The following is a 19,091-nucleotide window of genomic DNA, read 5'->3' as shown; positions in this document are numbered from 1 at the left end:
AACAAAGAAAATGGAGTTTTGTTTTCACTGTTTTTAAAGGAGGAAATCCAAAGAAAAAAAATGTAATAACTATATCACAGGATCACAACAGCTAGTCGCGTAAAAGCTACATAGGAGACACTTTTCGATTTTCTCCTCCGAATTAAAAGCTAGAGCTTTTATTGTCATCAAACCATGAAATATCTAAACTTCCCCTTTAACTCTCTCCACGCTCTTTTGGTTGTAAATATTACAGACGTTTTGCATGTGTGAATGTTAGCTTTTCTCTTTTCCAAGGCCAATTTTCATTCCATATGCAGCTCAAACCACAGGATGAGCTAATTCTGTGTTTCCCATGCGTCAATGGGGTCAAAAACACCCCCATTATGTGCGTACCCCGCTTCAGGAGGCCGGCCCCAAATGGTGTGACAAGTAGAGGAGGAAGATACCCAATGATGGCGATGCATTTCACCTATTATCACTAGCAGTTCATTCAGAAAAACGCTACGTACAGTCATGACATATCTACTGTCTTTATTGTTGTTGCGGTGCACAACAAAGCAACCCATACTAGAGGGTTTTTGGGCAACATGTCCGCCGACTTGTCAAGCCAAATGATTGCGTGTTCTCTCTGCTGAGTGATGGTCAGTGGGTGGAAGCTCCTTCACGCACCATTTCCTCTGATAAAGACCTGTTTGGTTTGGTGCGTCTGCAGACCATGATCACAAAGATTTAGCAGGTGCTTTGCTGACTGCTCACTTGCAGCGACAAAAAAAAAAAACAGCCAGGGGCGGAAGTGAATAAATCAGGCAGTAAGACTTCCTCCGAGTGTCCCTCACCACCGCTGCTGCTGTGGAGGACCTCATGTGGCGATCTGAAGTCCCTGACCCTCAGGTGCCCTCCAGCATCTGCGGACAGGTTCGGTGGCAGAACTCCCGTATAGCTGACAGCCATGAGTCATCGCGTCGCCTGCGCTCACTCGCCCAGACTGTCACTGAGAGTGTTAAATGACATTTATTTATAGATTATCTTTCCTAACCTGCTTCATTCATCAGTGGTTTGATTTGAGTCAAGGCACATTTGTGCAGCAGAACAGGTTATTTAGATGCAGTTTATTTAAGTTTGTGGTGAGATTCCGGATGAGGAGTGTTTCCTGCTGACCGAGTTTACCATTCTGCAGCTTTAGAACCATTCATTTTCATCCACTTGCATATGCTGGGAATACTCCTCACTTTTAGGAGACACTGTTTTCAAACCTTACTCTTGGACCTCAGGATGCTCCTCCACACGGCGTCACACTCCGCTGCCCATTGGAAATCCCATCATCTGCCAGGTCCTGAGGTCAACAAGGAGCAGCCTTTTTATTTACGTCGCAGTGAACATTATATTCCAGAGACACCTCCAATAAAATAGCCCCTGGGACACGCTCCGATGCCTTTCCCGAGCAAAACGCACGTGAACTGGTTGAGTGAAAGGGTGAAGATACAAACATGGGGCTCATCACACTGACAGATTCTCCTCTAGGGACTGAATTACAAGCTTACACCTCAATTTGAGGGTTGAAACTTCAAAATAACTGAGCCATTTTAATCTTGTTTAAGTGTAGTTAAGAGTGCTGGTTACGTTTAGCCACTTGTTTAGGGTGAGTGGCTGGAGAAATCATAGAACTGTGTGTGTTTGTGTGTTGCTAGCGTTGCTTTATTTTGGTTGTAGTATACGGGTGGTAGAAGTTCCCTCATCTTCTCTGCTCCTCCTCATCTATAGTTAATATAAACAGTATTTCTTTCAAGAACTTTTTTGCGCTACATGTAGTTTGAATTCATGATAGTCTCAAGTCTTGCGGTTACCAGGCAACAAAACATGGTGTAATATGAGCAAATAAAAACTGTAAACAGAGTCAGCCTTTCCACTTTGATCCCTCGTCCTTGCATGCAAACACGTCAACACGCCGCTCCATTTGTATGCTACTCGCGGCATCAAGCTAATTCACCCATTACCGACTAACAACAGCAAAGTGCTGTGGCGCGCTGGACCTGGTCTGTCATGGCTGCCGTGCAATATTGCTGCTCTCGCTTTAATAGAGTTTTGGAGATACTTGAAATACATGCATATTTGCCATTCAGCAGTTATGACAGAACGTCTTGGTTATTCACGTAAAGGCATTTGAAGTGAAAAATCATACGGAGAAATGGTCTCTTGATGGTTTGTCAGGTGTAAAAAAGAAGCAGTGAGACGCATGTCTGCTGTTAATACCAAATACTGGCTTTGTTTTTGAGGGTATATTTCATGTTGAACCGATACATTCTGCCCAACCGGCTTCTTCGTGGGATTAAAAGTCGAGTCTGGTGACATTTCCGTTTCTACTTGACATTTACAGTTCAAATCTGGAAAGTGGCAGATGAGCGCGACGCTCTGATCACAAGAAAATATGTTTATGAAGAGGGTGATGGGTGATGTGATGGGCAGCATGGGAAACTCTTATAAGTAAGAATGTCACCACAAATATGTCTAATATTGCTCAGAAAATTACAGGCTTTCTTTGAAAATAATACCATAAACCCAGTGTCATTTTCCCCTCAGAATGGCCGGCTTTGTTATTGACTAGCTTAGCTAGCATGCATGCTGTTGAGTTCGGACCCTAGCTAAAAAATAAATAAATAAATAAATGGCAGAAAAACTGTGTTGCATCTTCTTCCTGCAAGGGTGATGTCACTTGTCACATGTGTTAGCATGATGGGGTGACATTTTTTCTTATTTTTATATGAGAAATTATAAGAAAATTAGAAAATAAAAATGTAATGTAGTGTCAAAGACAAAATAAAAAAATATATAAAAGATGGGGTTTTAAGTACTGTGTTTTCAGTAATGTCGCAGTTAAAGTGACATTTAAAATTTAGTGGCATTTTAATGAACACGTTTTTCATTTTTTTCACATTTCAGAGCACTCATTGAATAGTTAACATGGTCCAGAAAAGGCATTTTGTGAAATGACCTATAAAGTGTGACCCCCAAAGTTGCCTGCTGATGCATAGCGGCTCAGATCAGAGCCATGTTCCTTGTCCCAGTCAGTGGTGCTGGTCATTTGTTTGCATGATGTCATGAGATGAACGCTCCACCTCCTGCTTGGCGAGGCGCTCGAGTGGTCGGCGGGGGGCCTTGTGTGCGTGACGGAGGGAATCGGCAACAAATTGCAGTGAAAGCTCAGTAGACTATAAAACTGTCGTATGAATTCACCTCATTTACGACTTTAATTATGAGGCGTCTGGTCAAGGACGTCGGGCTCTGTCATTTACGAGTCAGATTAAATCGCTGTTGAAGGAGTGAGGATTTGGATCTAGCAGGCTTCCTTCCTACATATCACCTTATGAGGCACCACGTGTAAACACAGGGATAACACGACAAAAAACAGTAGTAAAACACAGCTATAAATGTCGCTTGATAATTGTTACAATTGACGATGAACCCTGAGTTAATGGCTACAGGCGAGGGTCGGTGTGCTGGATCGCAAACTTTCTGGTCCACTGTCTTTCTAGACACCTTAAACTCACATCTTCTACTGTCACTCCTGCTTTGTACAATCATTCCATTGAAATAACAATGAGTGGCGTGGAACCAGGGACAGTTTCATATTTGCGTTATGATATTGAAACAGTTTTGGTTTTCTATTTTGATGACAATCTTTTAAAATTAATGAATTCATATTTTTTCCATTATTTCTTTGAGAGGTCCGGGGGGTTTCTGGACGTTTCTTTTTGTCTCTCAGCTATTTATTGTTTATACATTTCTTTATTACTGTATTTCAACCTTTTCATGCACATGTGTTTTCAAGTACAAATACTCTCCTGTTGAAGAAGTCACCCATGTTAGTCAGAGCCACGTCTTCCACCCTGCCTGCACTCTCCTCTTAGTCTCACTTGATGTCCACAGCGCAAAGTAGTAGTAGTAGTAGTAATTGCAGCTCAATAATCCATAGCTAATCCATATACAGTAAAAACAAGTCTGTAAGGCAGCAAACAATTAAATTATAAATGAAATTAAATTCGGAGTTAAAAAAATAAGGAATGTAATAAGGAAAATAAGGATGCTGGGAAAACCTGGTAAGAAATCCAGGAACAACAGAAAGCAAGGTAATTTAAAAAAAGAAAAAAATGAGAAATATATAAAATATATGTATAAATTCGTGGTGGGACTTTTACGAGTTAATCGTGATTAATTAACTACAACACATAAAACATGTGTTAAAATATTTAAGCATTTAATTGGTTTGCTCTCCAGACAACAGGGATGATAACAACAACAACAAACATGGCAGAATGTTTGTTGTTGTTGTTGTTGTTGAAGGTTTTTCACTACACAATGGCCAGGGTTTCCACTACTCTGAATGGACTTGAAATTCTTATAAAATTGAAATTCTTGCACAAATATTTTCAAGACATGAAAAGAGCTTTAGTTTAAATAAGGTGATATAAAAACTTGAATATAGCCACCATCGTGGTTTATTGTGCTACTGTCAAACTGATGAAAAATAAACAATATGTTGTTGTTTAAATGTATGTATGGGTCCATCATGATTCAGTAATGTACCAAATTCATTCACATTGAAAAACGTGGCTTCTTGTGACAAATATTCTTATACCGTTACCATAAAAAGCAAAAATAAATATTGAAAAAAAGGCAGTTCTTTCAAAATATTTTCAGGCACAACAGCAGTGTATGGTGTCAGTGTTGTGTTTAAGTGGTTTGCCTATAAAGAAGTGTGATGAGACTACGATGTCACGATCACATAAAATGCGTGTTGAATCACACACAGCAGTCAGATTGAAGCTTCTTTTTTGTCAGGTGGGATTCATCTCTCCTCAACAATCACGGCCATCTGGGCTGGAGAGTGGATGGATGAGTGTGGAGCATTAACAGGCCGCTTGGCAGCCTGCCTCCTGCCATCAGTCTGGAGATTCTTACTCCGCTTTAAGCGACTGAGTCAATCATCTGAGTAGGGCGCATATTAAAACCCATCATGAGGAGCTTTGCTTCCCTTTGGAAACGCTTTTGATAATTATATAAACTCCCTCCATATTCATCCTTTTGTTCTGAGACTGAAGGTCCTTCAAAATATGTTTCGTCCAATCTCACATTTAGAGTGAGAAGAAATGGGAAAGGACTTGGTGTCTCAGTTGCATCGCCATGGCGACCGCTACATTACAACGACACAAGGTCATTGCCATTGTGTTTGTCTGCGTACGTGATGTGGGTCGCCACGTGTTTCTGAGCCTCGCTCTGCAGAGTTTGAGAAATACAGGTGGATAGAAATGTCTCATTAAACAGCAGATGAATGGACCAGAAATGATTTTTTTATTCAAGTAATGAAGCGGAACAAGCCGCCAGCCATGTCTCATTTGTTCTTTCATTTACCTCTCACCACCAGCACCCGAAATATTTGATCAGAAGCGACTTTTTATATGCAGATATTTTGCCCAAATGCATCTCCCTTTCAAGCTCATACATCCATACAGGGGTTGGACAAAATAATGGAAACACCTTAGAGATAAAAAAAAAGCTTGGCTTTAAGGTGTTTCCATTATTTTCTCCAACCCCTGTATATCTTGTCTGAATCGACTTCCCTTTTATCATTTTTGGAAACAAATGACCCGGATGGAAAAACTGGCATAGAAAATATGACTGAAAAAACGAAAATATATAAGTGGAATGTTATATATTTATTTCAATATATAACGTTAAATGAATATTTTTAATATATTATAGAAAGTATAAAAAGTTGAAATAAAAGGAAGAACAAAAGGATAAAGAAAAAGATCAAAGAAAGAAAATAAAGAAAAATAAAGAAAATGACAAATTGTCATAAAATATAAATGAAATATTAATTTTTTCTGCATACATAATATGGATTTTTCCGTATTATTCTGTATTAATAGTGCAGATTTTTCCGTATTGATTTTCCATATACAAAATTAAACTGAATTTCCTTTTTGAATTGAATTTGGATTTTCAAATTAAATGTGGGTAAATTTTATTAATGAAAAATTACCCAATTTTTTGGGGTAACATTTTTTTGATTCATTTTATATATATATATATATATATATATATATATATATATATATATATATATATATATATATATATATAAAATATATATGGTCATACTGTATTATTGATACAGTATGACCATATCTTGATATATTGCTATATTCTACATAAACAAATAAGTCACATTTCATTTGAAACTCGGCTAAAATACACAATATTATCTGGACAAAGAAAAGGAAGAAGTTAAATCTGGATCAGGATTGTGGCTGCTAATGTCTGCTAACTGGTAGCTAACTGGTTTGTTGTCGCGCACGCACAGCTACGGCTCATCAGCCACACCAGACTTGGGTTCACGGAAGTTCAACCGCCATCACTCTCCCCCGAATACATGTCGGACTGCGGGGTCAGGGGTGAGGACCACTCACGTCCGAGGTTCATTGTTAAGTGTGGATTGATTAATGGCGTGTCACGCGCGCGGCACCTGTTACTATGGAATAATAAGCATTTTAGCGACGTTACGACAAAGCTAAAGTTTCACTTGCGACACCTTCTCATCGTCTCAGATGAAAGCAGCCTTTGATTCAGGAGACGGCGCGTGGACACGTTGGTTATTGGAGGCCTATCGCTGCATGTTTGATGTTTCAGCCTGGGGAGTTTGGGCCCAACTGTCTGCGATCACATGATTAAAGCGGGCAGCTTTAAGTGAGCATCACTGGAAGATGGAAGCGCGCCGCCATAATGCGCTACCCAAACACATTAGCAGTGATTTTTCCCATCTTCTCTTGTCAGTACTGACCAAGCTGGTTCAGCCACAGAAGCTGAGCCGGTCGCAGGGATGACAGGTTATGAATAAGGATGCAAGCATCGTGAAGCCGCTGTGAGAGTCGTGTGCGTCAGCTCCAACCTTGATGGTCATTTTGTACCTGCACAATTCTGCTTGAGTCATGTGATCGGCCCGTTTTTATTGTGAGTTTTCTGCCTGGAATATGCCAGCAGAGGAGGAGGCCAACAAGTTTGGTCATTTAAAATGGGTGTCACTTGGAAAGAAGCTTGAAGTGTTTGTGTGAAAGTGAGAGATTGTTTCTCGCTTTTGAATGAGATGGACACCAAAAAAAAAGAAGGGACAAAGACAAAGAGCCATAATATGATGGGAAAACTTTATTAAAAAAACTTGAAAAATACATCAAATATATTGTTTTTCTGTTTTATTTTATAATAATTATTGGCAGGAAAACGCCAAACCATGTCACTTTGATGTAAATCCACCGAATTAAAACAAAAAATTCTTTCCATTTGTTTTCAGAGGCAAGGCTCACGCTCCAAAAAGACAAATGATAAGAAGTATTAAAGATGTTTATGACCAGTTTTACATTTACAATCAGTTTTATTTAGATATAATATTTTCTTGAGTCTGAAAGTGAGCGATTATTTCTCACTTTGAATGACGAGCGGGACACCAAAAAAAGAAGGGGCCAAGACAAACAGCCATAATATGATGGGTAAAAATTTATATATCTGATTTCATTGTCTTTCAGTTTTATTTGAATATAAATAAGGGAAGGAAAAAGTCAAACCATTTAACTATGATGTAAAGCCACCAAATTAAAAAAAAAAAAACTCTTTCCATTTGTTTTCAGAGGCAAGGCGAAGACAAATGACAAGAAGAATAAAATATGTTTATGATCAATTTTACTTCGACCTCAGGTGGGCCATCAAAAGGCCCCATGTGGCCCCCAGGCCTCACTTTGCCCTGGTCCATCTTCACAGTATTTTGAGACTAAAATGTGGACACCTGTTTTGAAGTACCAGGCACCGAGTACCTAACCGAGAATAAAGGGAAGAAAGAAAAGGTGAAGATACCTCAAAAGCCAATAGACAACTGTACACGATCACGTCCACACTCTCTGACCTACTTTTGAACAAGTAGCTTAAACTCTCGCTTGTCTAACAATATTTCCACGTGAGTCTGAGATTTATCTTCATATCTGGATAAACACTGTGATCAATTGAATCCACTGTTGTATTACGGTGACCATCTTTTTAATCTCCATCAAGAAAAAAGGCTCTCCAAAGATGGATTAGTCTCTGACAGTATCTTCTGAAGAAATCTAATTAGACAAAAGCAATTTCATGAGAGCACATTATTACTTTTCTCGGTGAGTAATTTATGCCCGCCGTCATGTGAACGACAAGGAAACCTTTTGGGGCAGCAGACGACACAGAACACCCGTTTTATAACAAGCTTCACAGCGTTTAATCTTTCATTTCTTTAACAGCCTCTCGTAAAAAAGAAGAAAAAAAAAGGAAAAATGAAAAAAGCAAAGGCCTCACCGGCGGTGATGGAAATGAGATTGGAACTCTCATAATTGTTGGTGTCAGAGAGGATGGAAGTCTGCCCCATCGCAAACATCAATCGGGTTTATGAGCGTCACTGTTCGGTTTTTAATTCAGCTCATTATATCTTAAAATATGGATTCTCTTTCTCTGGAGTCATTCAGAGTGGACCTGGCCTCCAGTCTTTTAAGAGGAAGAACCAGATACCAGCACCTGTGGTGCTCCATCACACTTGTTATTCTTTCTGGGAACCCTGAAGGATCTTTGACACCAATAGGAAGTCAATGTTGAGGCGCGACCGACTGTCACATTACGATATGGGAGGTAAGGTGCGGCACATTTGGGGCGTCAGGGTCACATTTGTTGTGTCAGGGTCACAGCTTCAGGTGACATTTGTCGCTTCAAAATACGAACTCCGGCGACAAACAAATGATAGTTTGATTTGGCCGATCCTCCATGCTGACTTTCCTTTTCCAACCGTAGACTCCGCCCCCCACCAGACCGACTTACCCTTTACACAAATATGAATGAACACGAAAGAATCCCGCCCTGAGGAGCGTTAGCTTCACATGCTAAACGCTAGTTCACCCCCTCCATTCAAGCACAACAGGTCAGAAAGAACATCAACTGAATTTTTCGGGTATCAGGGTCACAGCTTCAGGCGCCATTTATCGCTTCAAAATCTGAACTCCGGCGACCAATCGCGTAGCGCTAACAAATGATTGCTTGATTTGGCCGATCCTCCATGTTGACTTTCCTTTTCCAACTGTAGACTCCGCCCCCCACCAGACTGACTTACCCTCTACACAAATATGAATGAACATGAAAGAATCTCGCCTTACGGAACATTAGCTCCACATGCTAAACGCTAGTTCACCCTCACTATTCCTGCACAACAGGTCAGAAAGAAGATCAAGTGAAGTGGAATGGTGAGCGCCGTGGCAATCCCTACAACTAATAAACACAGAGGACAAAGACAACGCCTGCGTGTTCCCACGGGACAACTGCCAATTAACACTCACGTCGTCCCTTTGACTCGTGGAGACGGAGAGGCGACAAGTGCATCGTGTGAGGATGAGCAAGATGCTGTGTGCCAGGAGGATGGGTTTCCATTCTTGACATCACCGTGGAAAACTCTGTGGCTCCTGTTTGAACAACTAAATGAGGCAGGTTGGATGTGTGTTGAACTGAGGCTTTATCTGTCCTCGGAGGGCCAGTTGGGGAAGGGCTGTGAGTCCGAGCCTCCTCGCTTAGCATCACTGGGAGAGCGATGACATGGGGCAAACCGAGCGATTCCGGTGGCCGCAAACATTTTATAGAAGCCTTGTTCGATGCGAATTCCCAAAACGAAATAACTGTAAAAGCAGGTGGAGATTGTGACCGAGGAAGATTAGCACTCAAGCTTTTCCACAAGTTGTGCCAAGTGACTAATATCATGTTCTGTTTTGACACTAATTTCCTGCCAAATGATTTTCAAAAATCTTAATTTTGCAGCTTCCACTGTGATCTGTCTCCCTGCAAGATTAATTTAACGCCCCACTATAATTTCCAAGTTAGAAAATCCTAGAAATGTTAAAATGAAAAAAGCTTTATCACGGTCGGGTAAAGGTGATGACATGCCAAATAGTCCTGACAGTCATCACGGTACTGTTTTGTTTCTGGACTGGCGGAGAAAGAACATTCTGGAGACCATAAAGCTCCCTCACACAAAGCCTTGTGTGTGTTCCTGCTGATGTTATTTGTGCGGACAGCGGCCTCTTCCGCGCTGTCAAACAATGAAAGGTCAGATGGGCTCTGAGCTGCTACAGGCAGCGACGGGCTCCCAGGTTGGGAGAAGGAAAGGTGAATCCTGAGAATAACTTGAACCTGCGTGTACATCAAGGGACGCCTGTTGCTGGAAAAAGGAGTCAGTCTGCGGATGAAATATAGCTCCTCGTGTGGTGGACTTGGAATATTGATGTATGATGATATATGTTTGCGCTGGCCGAGGCTCTCAACTAGAAAGCAGCGGGTGGGAGCTCTGGTTTGGTGGTCTGGCAGCAGAAGACAATGAAGATATACAACACTATCCCTTAGCATGACAAGCTATTTTGGAGGTCACTTTTCAGGAAATAACAATCTGCATAATGCCCATGTTCTGCTTTTATTGGCTTATTTGCTTCTCCGCGCTTCAATGTCCCACTTGTTCCGTCGCCTGAGGACAGGAGTGCTCTACCTGCCACTGTGCTTCATCTGCTCCTGATGAGATATTGAATGCCCTGCTTGTTGTTATTATCCGGCATTGTTTCACTTTGTAGTTGCATAAAAGCCGTTAGGTGACCTGTTTTCATGGAAGGAAGAAGTTAAAATATGTAATTTGATTGTGAAAATGAGCTCCTTAGTCAGCGGCGGGTTGGTGCTTCCTCCTGGAGGACGACCAAACACCCTTCATCCTGAGTGGAAGTGTGAAGTGTAGGCGCGATGGGCAGCATCGGCGGCTTGGTCACACTTGATTTGCCTCATCATAGCTGTGAAGAGAAAACATCCAGTCCAGTTAGAGCAGAGACTGCATCGACAATCTGAGCTGGGGTGTCCAACTGAGGGACACCAGTTTGCTTCATGAGGCCCGTAAGTAAGTACAGTTAGCTCAACTGTATTCAATAGTCCAAGTGCACCAAATGCAATGTTGATATCTGGACCATTTTTGCCATGAAACGTTGATACAGATGGATGGAAATACAGATGGGCGTCTTCTTCTTCATCATATTCTTCTCCCACCCGCCTCCTGGTCTACTTCATCTTCTTCTTCTTTGCAAACTCCTCTACCTCATCTTCATCTTCACCTTCTCCTACTCCTGCTTTTCCTCCTTCTTTATATGCTTTTTCTTGTCCTCTTCTACCTCATCTTCTTTGCCTTCTCCCCCTCCATCTTCTCCTCCTCCTCTTTCTCCCGCTTCTACACGTCCTCCTCCTTCATATGTTCATCTCCTCCTCCTTCATCTTCTTCTTCTTCTCCACTTTCCCATCTTCTTTTTCTTCTCCATTTGCTCCTTCATCTTCTTTTTCTTCTCTACTACCTCCTCTTTCATCGTCTTTTTTTTCTTCTCCACTTCCTTCTCTTCTTCCTCTTTACCTAACCCTACACTTCTGCCCTGAATAATCTGAATAATATTATGGTAAATGTGACCAGCGGCCTTCTGTACACTGTTTTTTGCCTGGACCTTGCATTTGGAGGACTAGAAGTTACAAAAGTGGAAAATAAATGCATGTAATAAATATATAAATAAATTGTAATTGTAAAAAATAAATGAAATATGTATTTTTTAAAAGTGGAAATGAATATGGAAAGGAAATAAATGTAAATATTATTTAAGATTTTTTGCACTCACTGTATTCTTTTACTCTTTACACTTAATTCTTCATGCAAAAATTTAAATGATGCAAAACATGGACATGGATTTCCATGAGCAATACCTGGATTCAGTCAGTAAGAATCAAAAGAGTGAATGAAAATAAAGCTTTTTCTCATTTAACCATAGAAATCCATAGTTCATATCTGCAGTCCAGAAGCAGAATGATCATTTATGGCTTCACAAGCAGTGGTTGGTGATAATTCATCTGAAAAACAGCAGTGTAACACCGGCCTGTCTCCACCTCCTGCAGATGCCGGACAACTTGATAACGTGAGGTGTTAATGTATTCCGGCTTGGCGAGCTCAGAGCCGCACACTGTGCAGTGATGTGACAATAATGTCGGAGCTGGGATTGTCAAGACGAACAGGCAAACACACCTTCAGCAGCACACACACAACAACACACAGACATGTTCATTTTTAATACCCAGAAGGCATATTTTCCAACCACCCAATGGCTCCACGGGATACTGAAGCCGCCCAGAGGATTTCCCAGCATCCTCCAAGGCAGCGTTTTGTTCAATAGTGATCCTGACAGGACAGAGCGAGCACAACTGACACCTTGTCAGTTCTTGTCAGTCAACTGGAACCTTATGTTTAAAACCAGGCTCATCAACGACCTGTCAATGTTCCGGACAATACAACAGCAGGCTGCGGCCGGTGTTATTATACGATTGCTCAGTAACCTTGAGACACATAAAGGCCCCTTTACAACCATTGTTTATCATCCTTACTTACCCTGTGGAATGTATTGATCAGAAAATGTCTGTTTGCAAAGGCTAGATTGCACTTGCTCTACTAGAAGTAGGAACAGAATGTGAGTGATTCATGAATATTTTGTTTTCTAGCAGTCTTATCTTCGGAATGCACAAGTTTCATGGTGAATAAATTCATTTACATTTTCTCTTCCTTGAAAATGCAGTCTGTTTTTAATAGGTTTGCACACTTCTCTAGGAAAAAGGTGCTTCCCTCTCAGGGGTTTTTCTTCATACCTCAGAGTAATGGGTTTTTGAGAAGCAGGCATCAGAGTCATGCAGCCCTCAGCACCACATCTAGTCTGTCAAGGCCGCCGTCCTCCTGCGCTTCCTCCTGTTCTCACTACTCACTATGATACGGTATTGTGGGATGCCAAACGTCCTCAAATACTGACCGCTTCCTCATACATTACCCCTGTTCTTGCTCATCTGACGTCATGTGCTTCTGCTTCTGGTCTAATCCTATGTGAAGCAATAAGCTCTATTATCGCTCTCAAAGCATGTGAAACCAAACACATGGCCCTGAAGGCGAATCCTGAATTAAAACAATGGAGTGACAGAAGCGGTCCTCCCTTCCATGTCACTTAATTGATAGACAATGGAGATTGTCTGTGTCTGCAGTGGGGCGTAACGTGAACTGACAGACAGGCCTGTCCAGTGTCAGCTTGCACAGCGCTGCTCAACATGTCTCCTCCTGTGACTGACAACTGACCCCAATTAACCCCCCCAAATCCTACACGAACCACTACACCTGCTGTGTGGCACACACTGCAGGATGCCATTTCAACAAGCTGCTTTGAAGACTAGTTCCATTTGTTTGGTTGTTTTACCTCCAGACATATAAGGCACTTACTCGTCAACTAATAATTTGCATTCTCTGCGGCGTTATACCCGGAACAAATGGCTATAAACTGCATATGAATTCATTTTCAGACTGATGGACACATGCTGGTGACATCTGTTACAGAGAGCGCGCTCCCTCTAGTGTTCAAAAAGCGTCATGGTACGCGTCTGGCCTCGTTTTGTTTGTTACGTGGTTGACCTCGTGACATGCTTATAGGGTTCCGAAATTGTTTGCATGGATTGAATTCGGAAATTAAAATCCGGCACCTCAAAGAAAATGTACAGCATTAAATTTATATAAATATATTTTAAGTTCAATAAATAATTACATGTATTGCTTAGTTATTAATTTCACTAACCTAAATATGAGTTTTAAAACATTTTTTGTACATGCTACTAAAGAAAGAGACGCATTCATACCATCAGTTAAACGCTTCACATTCTTTTTTTTTTAGAGCCATACCTTGTTTTGACATCATTATTTTCCCCACGGATTAGATATACTATTTAACTATAAGTATAAAGTGTCACAAAAGAAGAAAAGTTTTAGTTGAACTCACTTGAATATTGATTTTAAAACTTCACAAGCGCGTATTCACAAATAATGAAAATTCAATCTTATAAAGATGCATTGGAATGGACCGAATTCTGAAATTAAAATCTGGTACTTTACGGCATTAAATCCGTATGGAGATATTTTAAATTCAACAAACATTTACATGTATTCCTTTGTTCCTAGCGGTATATATCATATTTAATTTACATTTTTTGTACGTGCTACTGAAGAAAGACAGGCATTCCTCAGTTAAAACGTTTAACGTCCCTTTTTTCACAGCCATACTTTGTTTAAACGCCATTTGACGTTATTTCCCCCGCGGATTAGAAATACTATTTAATTGAGTATGAAGTGTCACAACAGGAGAAAAGAAGTTTTGGTTGTACTCACTTAAATACATATTTTACTTCAACTTCAGAAGTGTGTTCACAAATAGTGATAATTCATTCATGTAAAGATGCACCGTTTATGCAAACGTTATTGTTTTAAATTGTTTTCTTTGGGCTACTTCCGGAAATTTTAGCCACGCCCATGTTGTGACGTCACATTGCCCTGCAAGTTAACGGCATTGGCCCTGTAAAAGCTACTATTTCCAAAGGTGAAACACACTTCAGGCGCGCTCCGGACAAATGTGTGGTTGAAGACGACATGGAGACGGAGCAGCTGAAGAGCTGCCTGCAGTTGTTCATAGATGGACTGAAGGAGGAGCTGCACACTTTGAGCCGGGACATATGGAGCCACCCTGAAGTGGCCGGTGAAGAGGTGTTTGCACACGACACGCTCGTCCGCTTTTTCTCCCGGGACCCGACCTGGACGGTCCAGAGCCAGTACCGACTTCCCACGGCTTTCCGGGCGAGCTGGGGTCCAGCAGAAGGCGCGGACGGCGCGCCGGTGCTGAATGTCGGCTTCCTGTGCGAGTACGACGCGCTGCCCGGGATTGGTCACGCGTGCGGACACAACCTGATCGCGGAGGTGGGAGTGGCGGCTGCTCTGGGTCTGAAGGCTGCGCTGGAGAACCAGAAGCGCCCGGCGGTACCAGTGAAGGTGAAGCAACCGGGGAATAGAGCCGCACATCCCAGCTTTTAGTTGAACCTCGTAGAGTGAAGTGAAAATAGTAGGGAGGAGAATAACGCTGCAACAGGTGTCCAAACTTAATTTCAAGATGGACGACCATGGACGTGTATAAAGTTTGACCGAGGTGTTACTGAAAGTTAACATTTTCATTCCCTTCAAATCAGTTCAAACGAATAACAGAGGATATGTGTTTGTTTATTTCATTTCCCGGTCATTGAAACTTGGACCAGACTTCCTGCCAACCAAGTGTTATTGCTAATTCTGCTGCTTTTTGAGCAGCAATTTTGGACATGTATAATTCTATTACCTAAAATAGTTTCTCTGGTTTGAAACCCTTTGAGCAGATAACTGTTCTGGGCACTCCTGCAGAAGAAGACATGGGTGGGAAGGTGGAGCTCCTGAACATGGGAGCGTTTGCGGACATCGACGTGGTCTTCATGGCTCACCCGGCGCACGTGGACTTGTCTTTCGAAGGTGCCGTTGCCATTCAAGAGTGAGTTCCTCTTCGGCTGCTCGTGTTAAACTGGCTTCCCATCACCCACCATCACTGTCTCTCTCTCTCACTCAGCGTGTCAGTGAAGTACCACGGAAAAGCAAGTCATGCCTCTGCGTCTCCTTGGGATGGGGTGAATGCCCTGGACGCCGCCGTCTTGGCCTACAATAACCTCTCCGTGCTCAGGCAGCAGCTCAAACCCGAGTGGAGGCTTCATGGTGAGCGGCACTTTCCCAAAAACAAGTGGTCCAGATAGGATGCGTTCGTCACAGTCAGGATACTGCAGTGTTGGACGAGTTGCGCCTGTTCACAGAAAAACCCATCAATCTGCCTGTGAGGCTTATTTATTAGCATTTACTGATTTATATTCTAGTGTGCACCTTTCATCTCAATCTTGGAAGTTATTATTCTGATTGCAGGGATGGGAAATTAATTATCCCAAGGACCTCTAAAGAAATGAGCAGCGTAATGAAGAGCTGGCAGGCCAGTTCTGAAGTGTAGTTCCTCCTACACCTCTTCTGTGACTCAGTCCTGGGTCAGCAGGGTCAAAAAGATTTTTATTGGGGGGATTATTAAACTGTATGTTGAGTGAAATGTTGCCATGATGCATTTAACTGAGCTTGTCTTTGAAGTAGTGATGAGTAAATGAGGCATTATAAAGCGTTTTGACACAATGAAGCACTGTGCTGATACTGTGTTGATACTTTGTCGCTGAATACTGACACCTGCTGGACATTAAAAATCCCTGCAGGCAACCTACACGACAGACTGAACTGACTGATTTGATGACCTAGTGTAGCCTTTGCACTCATTATTATTCCATTTCTTTAAATAATGTGAAAATGTATCATGTGAAAAACGTTTTTTTTATTAAAAAAACTCCAATGTTTTTACATTTTCTGATTAAATTATACCTTGAAATTAATTTGAACATTTGGAACAAGACAAGTCGATAATCTGAGACAAACTGGGTGAAGATTGAAATGAATACATTATTCTCTGATAGGAGGTCAAAACGGTCCCACACGGCAGACAACCTCCCTTTCCCTTGGAGCTGCCCCCTAGATCCACAAAGACATTCACAAGGAAGCGTGAGATTAGATTGTTTCAGCAGTTGCTTCCTGTTGACAGATGCGCTTCCTTATAAACACAGTCCGGCGCGTTTTTGCCGAGTCAACACAGTATAAAACTAGATAATTTCTACTGAACAGCCTTACATTCTTTGAATTGACTCACGTCAGGCATCATCAAACACGGAGGGGTCAAGCCCAACATCATCCCAGACTACACCGAGCTGGAGTATTACCTGCGGACGCCGCTGGTCGTGGATCTGGAGGAGCTGAAGGCGAAAGTGGAGGCCTGTTTCAGAGCAGCTGCTGCAGCGACCGGCTGTCAAGTAAACATCCCCAAGGATTTTTTTGGCTAATTGCACAAGCATTCCTGTTGGTGGGGTCTGTCACCTGACAAATGGAATATCATTATTCAAAAATAATGATTCATGGATGACCTTTCTGTCCCAAAATCCAACCTTTAAATGTCAGCTGCAGTCAGCAGGGGGAGTCGACAGAAAAACATGGAAACATGGCCAAGCTAGTTCATAAAATCAGCAGCTTGTTCATTCAAAAAAAGTGGTTAATTTTTGTCTAAATTGGGTCTGAGCTGGCAGCACATTAAACAGATGTGACCACATTTTCAACTGAGGACATAAAAGATGGTTACATATTCAAGGCGGTGGGGCAAAAAAACAAAACACTAACATTCATCTACTGGAGGGTTTTATGTATTCATTTTCATTTCCAGGCAAGTGCAGACTAAATGGCCACACCTGTAAATGATTGTTCTTTGGTGAGCGCAGTGCAGTGCAGGGTTGTAATTCTTTCTCCCTAAGATATGGAGGCAGTTGTTCGAGGTCAGCACACTAACTCTGTGAATCTGTTTTAGTAGTAGATAAATATAAAGTTTGGGAACGTTTTGACGAGGAATTTATATACATGTGACTCAGACCTTCATAATGGAAAAATAAAATTTCAGATGCACTTCATCATACCAGGCAGGTTAGTGATAGAGTAACTGTAATTTTGGCAAAAATCTTCCTTTTGCTTTCCTCCAGTTGATAGCCAACTTGTTGAAATAGTTTATCCTTGATGAAGGTCAGAGTTTTCCAGCCGAATCGACTTGCCGGGAGTCATTTTATGGAACAGAAATTTCCTTGGAAATCGCCTAAAATGAGTGACAGCTGTCTAATGTGCTGGAAAAGGAGTGGCTAATAGACTTGAGTTAATGGCCCAGTCATGTTTTGTGTCTTCTCTTGATGCCTATATTTCGGCTCCTGCAGGTGGAGATCAGCTACCCGGGACACGCATACTCCAACATCCTTCCTAATACAACGCTAACACGCCTGTACGAAGAGAACGCCAAGTCTCTAGCAGTCTGTTTCCCAGAGCAGCCGGCTCATTTCGCCGGTGTGTTAATATCTCAAGTTTGCATATGCTAAGTGCATCAAACCACGTTTTCCACGCTAACATTTATCTATGTTGTTCATATTGCCAGGGTCCACAGACTTCGGAAACGTATCTCAATTAATCCCCGGGATCCATCCTTTTTTTTACATCGGAGCTCAAGTGTTCAACCACACGAAGGAGTACAACACAGCCGCAGGTGTGACAGAGCGTGTACATGAAATTTCAAATGTAAATCAGACTTCCCCGTGCAGATAATCCTCCATTCAATTATGTTGGCTGTCGAGGTGGGAGCGCTGTCAGAGCGAGGGCCACGTTTCCTCAAGTTCATCCTGAAATGTACCCTACTGATCCCTTTTGTTTGTCATGTGAAGTGACTTTTAAACTTGATCTCGACTGCGGTCCGAGGGCGTGACCCTGACTGTCACCGACCCACCAGTGTATAATATTTCAAATGGATACCTTTGGTTCATGACATTGTTATAGCACAGTATCTGTTATCAATGGTCACACTACAAGTCCCATAATGCACTGCAACAGTTGAAGCAGGAAGCATTTCTTTATATTGATAAAACTTTTCTTTTCCTGACATTCTTTTTTGGCAGCGACTGAGATGGTGCTTTGGTCCTGATACAAAAAATGTACTTTTTTTTTTACACTATCATGAGTGATTTATGGCCACAGTCATATCCGTCCTACATAATATGTGTGCAGAATATGAGCAGGGAGATTATTCAAGCCAGATGACGCCTAGAACATGAAGGCATGTTTGCCAGCTTCAGTGGGAAGAGATAAGAAAAGATGCCTGAAGTGATGATTAGAATAAAGGGAACAACAAGGAGTGGATTTGTTTGAAAGTGCATGAAACAAAAGCTGCAGCTTCAGAGCGTGTTTCTTTAGACACTCTGCTTTCCTCCGACTGTCAGATGCTGATGGTGAATGGGATTCATACCGCAGAGCCAAATGGCCAGTAATGCCTTTCACGTTCCTTAAAGCTGATTTTCTTTCGTCCTGCAGGGGCCGACAAAGCGCAGAGTTACACTCTGAGGGCGGCCAAGGCTCTGGCCATGACCGCGGTGGATGTCGTGTCCTGCCCAGACCTGCTGAAGAGGGTGAAGGAGGATTTCAGGCGAGCCAAACTCAAACACCGCTAACTGTTTCA

The 19,091-nt window shown here is 41.9% G+C and overlaps 1 protein-coding gene across 1 annotated transcript; it reads left to right on the top strand.

Moving 5' to 3' along the window:
- The first annotated feature begins 14,551 nt into the window (after nt 1–14,551).
- Nucleotides 14,552–19,083, top strand: LOC128747080 (peptidase M20 domain-containing protein 2-like). Its single transcript, XM_053844629.1, has 6 exons — nt 14,552–14,947; nt 15,322–15,470; nt 15,546–15,688; nt 16,712–16,866; nt 17,806–17,932; nt 18,947–19,083. The coding sequence occupies exons 1-6, from the start codon at nt 14,552–14,554 to the stop codon at nt 19,081–19,083; spliced, it is 1,107 nt and encodes a 368-aa protein (XP_053700604.1).
- Nucleotides 19,084–19,091: the final 8 nt, after the last annotated feature.

The sequence above is a fragment of the Synchiropus splendidus genome, chromosome 16 (genome assembly GCF_027744825.2).
Source record: "Synchiropus splendidus isolate RoL2022-P1 chromosome 16, RoL_Sspl_1.0, whole genome shotgun sequence".
Classification (NCBI taxonomy): Eukaryota; Metazoa; Chordata; class Actinopteri; order Syngnathiformes; family Callionymidae; genus Synchiropus; species Synchiropus splendidus.
The sequence above is the reverse complement of the archived record's forward strand: the minus strand, read 5'-3'. Positions and strand labels throughout refer to the sequence as shown.

Excerpts from the sequence above, each read along its gene's own strand:
- LOC128747080 (XM_053844629.1), top strand. The coding sequence starts at position 14,552 with ATGGAGACGGAGCAGCTGAAGAGCTGCCTGCAGTTGTTCATAGATGGA. Across the intron at positions 14,948-15,321 it reads GCCCGGCGGTACCAGTGAAG|ATAACTGTTCTGGGCACTCC; the intron begins GTGAAGCAACCG and ends CCCTTTGAGCAG. Across the intron at positions 17,933-18,946 it reads GCAGCCGGCTCATTTCGCCG|GGGCCGACAAAGCGCAGAGT; the intron begins GTGTGTTAATAT and ends TTCGTCCTGCAG.